The sequence below is a fragment of the Mangifera indica genome, chromosome 12 (assembly GCF_011075055.1).
Source record: "Mangifera indica cultivar Alphonso chromosome 12, CATAS_Mindica_2.1, whole genome shotgun sequence".
Taxonomy (NCBI): Eukaryota; Viridiplantae; Streptophyta; class Magnoliopsida; order Sapindales; family Anacardiaceae; genus Mangifera; species Mangifera indica.
The window spans coordinates 3,432,550-3,444,490 of record NC_058148.1 but is presented as its reverse complement, the minus strand read 5'-3'; the positions used below and the strand labels follow the sequence as shown (position 1 = coordinate 3,444,490).

General features: G+C 33.3%; 1 protein-coding gene across 2 annotated transcripts; it reads right to left on the bottom strand.

Annotated features, from left to right (window-relative positions):
* Nucleotides 1-576: 576 nt before the first annotated feature.
* On the bottom strand, nucleotides 577-11,654 carry LOC123193233 (membralin-like protein At1g60995). Of its 2 annotated transcripts, XM_044606082.1 has the most exons (15): nucleotides 11,375-11,654; nucleotides 11,123-11,185; nucleotides 8,546-8,977; nucleotides 7,673-7,754; nucleotides 7,261-7,322; nucleotides 6,994-7,088; nucleotides 6,222-6,301; nucleotides 4,460-4,543; nucleotides 3,037-3,132; nucleotides 2,826-2,942; nucleotides 2,219-2,304; nucleotides 1,979-2,085; nucleotides 1,726-1,817; nucleotides 1,559-1,635; nucleotides 577-1,354 (listed from the first exon to the last, which is right to left on the bottom strand). In XM_044606082.1, the coding sequence occupies exons 1-15, from the start codon at nucleotides 11,525-11,527 to the stop codon at nucleotides 956-958; spliced, it is 2,025 nt and encodes a 674-aa protein (XP_044462017.1). In that variant the 5' UTR covers nucleotides 11,528-11,654; the 3' UTR covers nucleotides 577-955. The 2 variants fall into 2 exon arrangements, with proteins under 2 accessions (XP_044462017.1, XP_044462018.1); XM_044606083.1 differs by lacking the exon at nucleotides 3,037-3,132.
* Between the last annotated feature and the right edge of the window lie 287 nt (nucleotides 11,655-11,941).

Here is an 11,941-nt window from a genome sequence, read left to right as displayed (position 1 = left end):
TTTGAGATATGACACTTTAGGCAAAAAAATTCATGATTTCAAATAGGTTATTGAAATTTGATAAAATTCAATTTAACTCATTAAGTTTGAAAAATGAGATTTTAATCCAAAAATTTTAAATATATAAAAATAAAATTTTTAGAGAGTTTTCACATGTAAATAATTAATTTAATCAAACCAATGCTAAAAGATTAAAAAACATCTAACTAAACTTGAGTTTTTCTTTGAATTTTCAGAAATTCTTATTTAAATTTTATTTTTGATTTTCATTTTGATCCTCTTTTACATGTATTAGATAAATTTTAACCATCTAAATTCGCACTCAAATAAAAAATAATTAGTTAATCTACTCAAAAATATATTAGTTTGTTATCATCAAAATAAGAATATAATAACTTATTAAATCAATAATTATAAGTTACTAAATAATCATTCAATAACTCATCCTTGTTTGGTTGCATAATGAATTTTGGATACCCAATAAATACACTCCTTCGCCTAAATATGGGTTCCTCGCTACACACCCATCACATAATATTACCCATTTCATCAATTATATCAGTCCATTGCAAACAATTCATCTGAGAAAATATTAAATTAATTAGAAAAGAAAAAAAAAAGTCATCATACATGATTTTGAATCCCAAGGAAATGAAAGTTTTGGCAAGACTAGGAGCAAAATAATTGCCTATACAAGCTTCTTTTTCTTCCAAAAAAAAAAAAACAGAGAGAGAGGGAATTGCCCTATAATATATCTCACATATAATTTCTATACAAAGTGTAAAAGCCTGGCACAATAAGTACGATTTCATTAGAGGTACATAGAAATACAACTAATCAGCATTTAGATTCCTTTTAAATTGTAATGTCCCATTACTATTACTGCACATTCTGCGTTCCTCAATTTTCTGGCCTTGGAGGTTCGGTATAAACTTGCCCTTGATCTCTAACGTCTCTAAACATTGAAAGAAATGAGTTGAAGCCAAGCCCCTCCTAAGATCCACAGTAATATTGAGCTGAATGAATTCATGGTCCCGGGGTTGGGACCAGTTTCACCTTGCCGAAGGTTGGTCTGTCCTGGGATCCCTGTAGGGTTACCAACACTGTCTATACCATTGTTTTCTGATCGTTCTGGTGCAGGGGCTTCGGCCTGATTGGTGGGCATGGCTTGGTCAGGTGCAGGTCTCCAGCCTTGCCCTGAGGGCATGTCTACGTTAGGAGGGCCTGGGTTCCTTGTATTCAATCTTGTGATATGTAATGTTGATGCAAGAATGGTAGAGGAGGTGATGTGGAAGTCTGGATGTTGCTGAAGCTGAGACCAATGATTTTGCATAAATCTTTGCAGAGCTGGGACCTGTGGTAAGAATCGCATAGGAATGAAAAATCAAACTTCAATCAAAGAACATTTAGTTAGGTGAAATAAATAAAACATAATTTTCACAAACACGAAGGCTATATAGGAGCTCTGCCTAGGTGATTAACAGCAAAAGCAATTTCTATGGGAAGATTTTCGAGGATCAGTATTCACAATTCTGAAATTATTTTTGGCATTCATTACCTCAAAACGGTTCCAGAAGTATAGAATGAGGTGGTGCATAAATGCTGCAGTTGTAGAGAGTGCCAGATATGAAAAGCCTGAAATTTTTAATATGGTTATGCCCTAAGACAAAGGTAAATAGTTCCAGCTATAACAAAAATGAGTCTGAAAAATTGATAGGGTCATACCATACGGATAAGAGAAGAAATAAATGTGGAAAACCAGAAAGTAGAGCAAAAAGAAGCGAGGAAAAAACTTCATTGAGATCGGTGTTCGTACACTGCAACATAACATCAAGCACGATCACATTAGACAGAAAACAGAATCAACTATATGCTTTGTTGTATTAAATAACCAAAGAGTATCAATGGTTAACAAATAACATGAGCCTATGCCCCTTTTTACTATGTTTTGTAATATAAAAGAGGGAGAGAGAGAGACCTGATAAGAGTAAATAGCTCACATAACCAGACAAGAATCAAAACCATGAAAGCCAACAGCTGGTCATCGTAAAACTCGAACAGGAAGAAGAGGATTCCAATCATTATCTATACAATCCAACGTACAAGTCTCTTCAGTAAGAAACAAAGAGAACCAACAGCGCAAACATATAAAATGTAAAGGTGGAATATTCAAAACTATTCTATATTAAACAGGGAAAAAAAAGGAATTGATGCATACCGGAACAAAGACAAGTGATTCAATTACATGAACAAAGATCAGCTGAAATGTTGGAAGCCGATGACGAGCATGGTGTTGAAGCTGCACTGCAGTAATTTGAGGATGGAATACACCCAATCATATCATAGTCAGAGCAAGAAAGGACACGAAGAATCATGATATATGGTGGCATTGGCACTCCAAGAATGCTACCATGATACACAGCTTGTTCCTACTAAAGCCATGAATGAAGAAATATAATGGATGAACTCTCTTCACAGAGATTACATCTCCTATAGAACCTAGCAATTATTGAAAGCCTCTTACAAGGGTGCAAATACTTAGGTGAGACATTTGCAACTACATCAACGGAGTTGTTCAGTTAATTAACCAGAATGAATGAACAACAATGCATGTGAGTATTAGCTCGCTCAATTGGTTTAACTCTCTTCAATAGTGAAACAGATCTTGGCATCAAACTTGCACCTATTCATACCAGGTGGAAAGGGTTTTCATAAGTTTAATCAAAAAGGCATCAAAAAATCAATAAAAGTATCTAACAGATGCATATTCTGTGTGGTGTTTGCACTATGCTATGGTCCTGTGCAAAAAACTACATAAAGCAAACCTGTGAACTTCAGCATGCGAGTCTGTGTCTCTCTCAATGTAAATGAAACTGACATTGTGGTTGTGAAAAAGACAAATAATGACATCATAAGCACACCACATTTTGTCACAAGATAATCTGCACATATTCAAGGAAAAAGACGTAAAAACTCTTAAATCCATAGGGTCAAAAATGTATACACATATTTGACTCAAGATAAAACAATACTTACTGCTATGCAATGTATCACTAATATGGGTTCTGTTAACAAGAGGCAAATATTCATATGCAAAGTCAGCCAACTTCACAAAGCACAATATGATACTAACTGTTGCAATATATAAGTCCTACAGTAGGAAGAAATATAAAAATGAAAAGGTATATAATGTAATGTGTATCTAAGTTAGATTAGCTTAAGTCACTCATAATTAATAAAGATGCCAGTCTACACTTCAAGTTTAAAAGACTCAAAATTTCTAACATGGTATCAGAGCTTGTTAATCCAAGACTCATTTAAGCATGTCGGGCTGAGCTGATAGAAACCAGAACCTTGGATTAAAACTCAGGTGGACCCATAGCTAGCTGATAAGAGATAGATTCTGTTTTGGGCTGAGCCAAAAAGAACTAGATCTAACTTTAGATGGGTCCCCCAATTATGACAAGTATGAATGGGTAGCTTTGTTGCACTTGAGGGAGAGTATTGGATGTAACGGGTATCCAAGTTAGATTGGCTTAAGTCATATTAACCATTGGAACCCAAAACATGTTAAAGCCAATAATTAATAAAGATGTTGATCCACACTCCAAGTATAAAAGGTCCACGATTTCTAACACAAACCAAGCACCACACCATGTGACTTGGGATCTTTTAACATAGTTCTGCACAATAAGTTTACTTCATTTACACAAGGGAACTCTTTGTTTTCCAACAAATCTTTCACAATACATGATATTTGCTAGAGTTTACAAGTGGATTGCTTCGGAGGAAACATAGTTAATTTTTTTATTATTATTATAATTATTGGGATCTTTTAGGCCAGGATGGAATAGGGATGGAAAAAGTTGGTAGGTTGTTTTATAGAATGAGGGAGAGGTATTAGTGGAATGCAAAGTTCTAACACAAGCAAATCCCTATAGAGATAAAACTCATTATCATTAAGGCTATATTTCATTGCACCAAGAGAATCGTAAAAATGAATTCCATTTTCTTCCTTCTTTTTTTATTTGCATTTCCATTTAAAAAATAACCTCCATATGGAGAATTGGCAAACAATTACCAGAAAAAAATAAACAACATGCCCGATAGTGTTTTCTAAGATAGTTTTAGGGATGGGAGGGAAATTTTGAAGATAATGACAATGGAAAAAACTGGATGCTCATCTTTAAATGTTTCTCATGTCTTAATTGCTCAACACTTCAAATTACTGCCAAACTCCCAAGAGAGTGGGAATTGCAAACTAACTCTTGCCCATTTCAAGACACAATACTGATGAATGTTCTGCAAACAATTCCTAACATAGAAAGAAATATTATCAAAATTGCCAGCCAAATAAGACCTATAAAAATTGCATAAGGACATTGTTAAATAAGATAATACAACATCATCACGCAAAAAAGCACTTCTTGGAAGAAGAAATAAGGCAAACTTATCAAACCTCCAAACTTTGCAGGACCTTCTGGTAGTTCATGAGCATAACTAAGATTATAGAACTCCTTTGTCTGATAATTAAAAAGATAACCTGCAAAGAAATTTAATAAGTGATTAGAGACAATAGAAATGTTAAGTAACACTAACTCATCAAGCATAGAATCTATAATGATTCAGTGTAAGCTTTGTATCACTAATACCATATAAGGAATCCGACCTTGATAAATAACATTAAACTTAATCACCAATAGGCTAATTCCATATGACATGTAAAAGTAAAGTTCTGCACTTAAAACCTCAGTGTGAGCTAAGAGTAGTATATGTCAAATTGTTTTACAAAGCATGTGAGACTAATTAAGGAAATGTGCTACATCTAGATTGTTTTACTGAAAATTTAGTGACTCTTCAGGAATTCCCCTGAAAATTAGTTTGCATGTTAGCAAGCCCAATAAATCCCTTTTGTGTGATTGGGTGGTTCTCTTAGAATTTCGAGATGAAAATATATTTGGCCAGAAAGTAATTATCAGTAGTAGGTGTGTGAGAGGTACAGCCATCTTCTCTAGCATTGTACAATTGCTTTAGGGAATGTGTGTTGGAGGGGGTGGTACTGGGACATAAATATGACATGGTTTGGTGTTCATGAGATCCAAAGCCATAGAACCAAAAGGATGGCATGGTTTAAATTTTAACATCAAAGTTTGGTTGCAGGAGATAACAGAGCCATCAACCTTCTGTGGAGTTTCTGGAATGAGAGGAATTGCATAACTTCTAAAGGAATTGAGAACCAGTGACTGAAATTAATCTTAGGTCCTCCATATTCTATTATCATGAAATTAGTCTGAGGTTCATTGAGACAAAAAAGAGACTAGAGAGAATCCCAGTTTTTAGAATTATGACTTAACTACAACTTCTTAATTTATATTAAACATACAAATCCCAAAGTCAAGTTTAACTCCAAACTATTGCTAGCTAATGTCAAAAATTCATGTCAGAATTTTTTGCAAAATACAGAAAACTTAAGGCAATTTAGTTTGAGAATCAAACCAAATGGCTTGGTTCAACTCGATACAAACTAACCCAAACAATCACAACCCTGAAAACCAAATCACACCAAAATGTGAATTTGTAATTCAATTTGGTTTGATTAGGCAGTTGAAGTTAAACCAAAGAACATGCTAATTTTTTCAAATACATAATTCATTGAAGCATACGAGTTTGAGTATAAAGATTTTTTAGTACAAACACAGTCTGAAGTTTAAGAAAAATTTTTAACTCTAAACATTTTAAGCCGCAGATACGCAAGAAAATAACTAGATTAACTAATAAATTATTGAACTAATCAAACAAAGTGATGAGAAAAGAGGAAGCATAGATCAAGAGAACCAAATATCTAGCAAAAGTCACATACTTCACTTTCTCCAACACAAGAATTACCCATTGTTGTTGGAACAGCCAAGGTTAAATGAGAGAAAAGAAAGAGGCATGTTAGACAGATGCCCACTGTGCTTCTTTAAAATATTGAATAAAGAAAGATGTCATTGAAAGGTGTAAACCTTGGAATTATTTTATTTTTTAAATTTGATTATAAACAGAGAAGAAAATGTGCTTTTGCATGATCAAATACAAAATAATTTCAATAAAAAAATTATATCCACGAAGACTGACTGAAACTGGCACACAATCATGTAGCATTTCATGCCATATACTTCACAAAAGATGTATTGTAAATAAATTTCATATAGAAGTAAATCTAGAAATCCAAAAGTTACCTTGACCGGGAGAGTTCAGTAAGCTATTCACTAAAATAGTATCATATCCAACAAATCTATTTATGAGAAGTTGTTGCCACCTGTAAGAAAAAATTCAAGCAAAGCACATTTTAGCTTAAAGCATTTACATGCATACAACTCAAAGCTTTAAAATGGAAACAAAAATTTAAAACTTGAGGCAATTAGTTTCCCGTATTAACTTTTCAAAAGTTTTAACATAACAAAATCTCTAGGTTCAATTAAAAATTGAATATGAACTAACTTGAAACCTTGAAATCAAATTTCCAGACCATTAGCATCATAATTTGGCAGTGCCATAAGACATGAGACATAAAACTGAAATTTTCACTTCAAAATTTAAGCTCTCAACTGCAACCACTTCTCACTTTCTCCCTGGGACAAACTTGCATGATTGTTCAATGATAAAATGTGTAACTAATACTGTGCCAAAACTGCAATAGACATGGTTGAATACAGCACCAAACCATTTAAACTCGCAAAAAAACTTAAAAGATCAGTATAAATGATGCTGTAGACACAGATGAAATAACAAACTTATTGGAATCTTTTATTTACCAATATGGTTTTAAGTCAAAAACTCTTAGCCTCTGCCTAAAAGTCATATAAAAGGTACCCAAGTTCGTATATAATTTAAAATTATGAATATATTTCATTGCCAGAATAACAACTTAAGTCTCAAATGTCATATAACTGACATTTGTCAACTTCAGGAAAAGCAAAACCATGGTATGTAGTTACATTAGTGAATAACCTGTTTCCAAAGCAGAAATGCCTAGCTGATATGCTAATATTAACAGTGCGCATGTTATGCTGAGACCTGGCTGATTCAGGTAGCAAGAAATATCCCTACAGAGCAAATTAATTCAGAAAACATTAAATAACCTAAGATTAAAAAAAGCTTCAATACAATATCAAAATCTTTGTGCCAACAATTTTCATAGCCAAATCAGATACTGTATATGCTGTAGAATCTACAGGAAGCATGAATAACTTTAAAAAAAAAAAAATTAAGAATCACCTTCTCCATGGTGTATAAATAAATAGGTTCAAATACTTTGCTTCTATCCTCAAGCCACTGCACTGCATGTAGACAGATTTTATTAAAATCATAAAGCCAATTCCACAACTCAGGACAACTGAAAAAGACGATGCAATTTTACTAACTCTGTCACCATCATATGGTCTACATATCTATCCCATAATTTTGTAATGATCATTTAACATTTTTACTCTCAAAATTGTAAGCATAGCCCATCTTAATTATTCTACGTCCTAATATTTTTACTCTCACAACCAAGTGAATACAAAATCAGTTATCGAAAAAATTTTGTATCTAGCAATTTATCCAATAAAATTAAAACAAGAGAACTAAAGAGTTAGGACTACATTTAAACAACTTTAAAGGTGAAGGTGGGTGAATAGTCAGTTACCTGCATATGTGCTAATCCTGTCCATGTAAAGTATATGCAACCACTTTGGAACATCAAGATTTAAATGAATTCCGGATAAATTCTGCACTAGAAAGATCAATCAGCATAGACCATAGAGATTTTGTAATAATAATGCAGAATCCAAGTTATCTCAAAAAGATACATTAAAAACACATTTCTGTAAACAAAGCAACTGAATCCTGAAACAGCAGTTTTTACAAGAGAGAGACATATCTTAAGCAAAATTAAACTAAAAATCCATGGGTTGCAAAAAAAAAAAAAAAATCAACAGAAAATGAAAAAAAAGCATTGATGTGGGCTATGTGGGTGGGTAAAAGAAACAGAAAAAAGGACAAACGCCAGAACTTAAAGTTTCTAATTATCATTTCTCAATTCATTTCCTCATATATATGGTGATCAACATCATGACATGGTACTAGCTAGTGGCAAGATGCTTAAATACTGATAAGTAGTGCTATATGATTGTGCCACACATATTAGTATTCACTACAAGGTAGTTTTGTGAATTTAATTATAAAGAAAGAAGAGAGAGAGAGAAGGACCCACAAGTGCACAAGATAACAAGCTCTATATAGTTTTGTAAATTTAATTTTAAAGAAAGAAGTGAGAGAGAGAGAGAGAGAGAAGGACCCAAAAGTGCTAAAATGCTTACAACAAGAGTCCATATGCAAATGATGATAGATGCAGCCAATATATCTTATAACAGCAGAATCTCAATAATCAAATTATTTCAGTGCTTGTGAATGCGAAAATGAAAGGAAAAAAAAAGATGGCTAAGGTGGGATGCAAACTAAAAGAAGTTTTGTGAAATATTTTAATCAAGCATTCAAGAGATATATTAATAATACCCACCCAAATCTGCTGGAAACTTCCAAATATTTGTATTATGCATCTCCAAATGAAAGATAGACGTTTACACCACTTTTTGCCACAATGTACAATTGCAGCTTTAAATGTCTCCTTGGCTGACAAAGGGAAATTGTGTAGCTCCTCCTCATTAATTTTAATAACTGCATCATCAGCCACTGACTTAGAGCTTTGACTATTGCCAGAGCTTTCTACTTGATCAAGAAGTTTGCTATCAGGCTTCCGGAACTTGAATGCCAAGTTGCTCTTCCAAGCATTGGAACCAATCCAATTCAACCAAAAATTTGCAGCTGAAAATGTCAATTCATCTTCATCCACATTCGCTACTTCTACTGTAGTGGTTGCAGTTTCCACACCCAGAACATCAGTAACATTAGAACCAGATCCATTTAGCAACCACAAGCCAGCACTAGTTATCTGCAGCAAAGGACAAAGGCTTCTGTCTCAGACATGACAGTTTGGACATTAAGAAACAAATTCAAATTATCTATAATCTACAACTAAATCTCAAAACCAGATACCTGGACTCTAAAACTAAAACAAACCAAAGAGCACAATTTCTAAATTACATAGACCAATCACAGAGTTTTAGTGGGCAGAGATGCACTAGGGAAATGTCAAATTGCACTGAATTTTATGAAAGTTCAGAGTCTACATTTTATCTCATGGGATATCAATTTGAAGAAAATATGCATAGTAAACACACAGTACTTTGCTAGATCAAAAGAAAACAAAATTAAAGGGATGTATCTTCACCATCAAATACTATAGGTGCAATATGTCATAAAATCCTCAAGGCTTATTTTAATCAATGGAAACACAAATTCCATTGTCTTTTAAACTACCTCCTACAGGCAATAATTGCAGAAACAAGGCCCACTTGCATATTATTGCCATAATAATAATAAGAAGAAGAAGAAGGATAATTAGATATTTAATTAGGATAATATTTATATAGGTGAAATATATTGATTGAGGAGTTATGAAACATGTATGGGAAATATGGAATTGGGGTATGGAATTGGATCAAGGAGTTATGAAAAATGTATGGTAGGTATGAGTTGTATATAAAGGGGACCTAGGATTGTAAAAGAGAGAAAAGAATATTGTTATTTACGTACTTTGGCAACCTTTGAGTGATAGGGAGACTATGAACTTTAGGAGTTAGCACCTCTTGTTGCCAACACTTTTATCTTAAAATATTAATGAAATTAACATTAGGTGGTATCAGAGTAGTGAGATTAAAGTAATAATTAGAAAAGGATTGAAAAGATGGAGAGTAGAGTTGATGTGAAAAAGATTTTGGAGGCAATGAAGGAGAAGTTAGAAGCAATGGTATCCCCATTGGATAATATGGCCAATGAATTTAAGGCAATAAAAGAGTCTAAGGAGATTGTGAAAAGGGAGGTGATTAACGAGGAAGACGACAAAACTAAAGCTCAACAACTATTGCAGTTGTCTAGGGAGAACGTCATAAAAAAAGTGGTGATTGATGAGGAAGACAACGAGATTGAAGTTGGTTTTGAAATTCTTAGTGCATTCTTAGTGGTGTATGATATTGAATTTAGAGAGATAAGGGTTGCGAGGTTGGGATTTGAGACATATACAACGATGCTTAGGATAAACGATGTCATAGTGGTGTTTACAACTATGGTGAACAATAAGGGGTTAACTTTTGTAAGCAGTCGCGACAATTAGACTAATGGTAAAATGGGTGGGATTTTTTCGAATTGGGTAAAAAGTAATGTAAAAAAATAATAAAAATAAATGGATTAAAAAAAAAGAGAGATTTTCCACTTTTCCCACCTTGAGGATAAGGTGACTCTCATTGGAGGGTATTGTTAGACCACCAATCAAGTCTATACAAGGAGAAATAAACCAGGAAAATTTTCAGGCAATGAACTGGCTGCCATAATGTAGAAGTCAAACAAGACAGCAAGATACAGGCATCAATTCAGGCAAAACTAACAGACAAGAATTAAGGAGAATGGAGGGAAAAGTGGGAACTGATGCAGGAGAAAAAGACTATAAAAGGAAGAGAGAATAGGAGTTGAAATATCAAGGAAATATTCAAGGAAATCATTCAAGAGGGCCTTTGGACTAGGGGAGGATAGGCACCTCTAATTGCAAAAACAACTTTTCTTCTTATTGTCTATTTCTTCTTTCTACAATAAAATCGGAGTGTTAACGTATTGAGTGATTCAAATATAAATAAAGCAATTTGTTTCTTGTTCAATTTCTTATGTCTAATTGAGTGAGTTTGAGTTCTTAGAGGAGTTCCATAACACATGCTAACAGAACGACCTTAAAAAACATCAGCATTATATTTCGCCATAAAGGACATTACTCTAACCGTACAAGAAAAGAACAAATCTGATAGCAGAACAAACAAAGATGGAAACAGTGATGAACCCACTCCATACACAAAATTTTATTTACCATTTACTTATATCATCAGTATATACAAGATATTATAAAGCTTACCATACACAGCAATTTAGTAAAGTTGCAAACAAGCATTAACAAAGCTGAAATCAGAAACCAACAAGAGCACACACATACCTTAATTTGTATAAGCTGAGCTTCAGTTGTCTCAATTTCAGAGAGTTCACTCGAGCATCCAGGCTTTATACACAAAACAACCATACATAAGTCAAAAAATCACCCAACATATCATTAAAAAAACAAATAACCAATACAAACCCACCTGCAGTACTCATAAATTTACAGTTTTATGCTTCCGGTGGAGAAAAAAATTGAAACTTTGAAACAAATTTGAACAATTGGAACTGAAAAATAGAAACAGCTAAAAACCTGTTGAACATAGTTGGCGTGCATAACAACAAGAACGCAAAACAAAGTGATGGCAATAAAAAGATAGATGTATTCCAAAGCAGCTCTAATTTTAGGCGTCAACATCTGAGAGAACCTCTCTTGAACTCTTATAAATGTGTGCTCTGGATCCATTTTTGAATGGACAAATAGTTTGAGAGACTTCTCTGCTCAGAGCTGAGCGCTTTTGATTGAATTTTTCCTTTTTCGGTTTTCTAAAGTCTCTTTTGTTTTGGAAGAAATTTTCTTTATTTACTTGTATTTGTTTGGGCTTTGGAGTGTTTGCAATGGGATACACCTATATACCCTTTTCACAGTCTTCACTTACCCCCTAAACTAAAACAGCTAGTTTTCCAAATTTACCGTTATTTTGTAACAAATTTTGTCAAAAAGGTATTTTATATAATATTAATTTTTCAAACAGATAAAAACCTTAAAATTTTATTTTAAGAAGGGATATTAAAGTAATTGCACTAAAACATTGGGGTTTCTAAGGAAATTGTCCCAAAATTTAAACATTAAGCAAAAATGTCTTATTTATCTAAAATG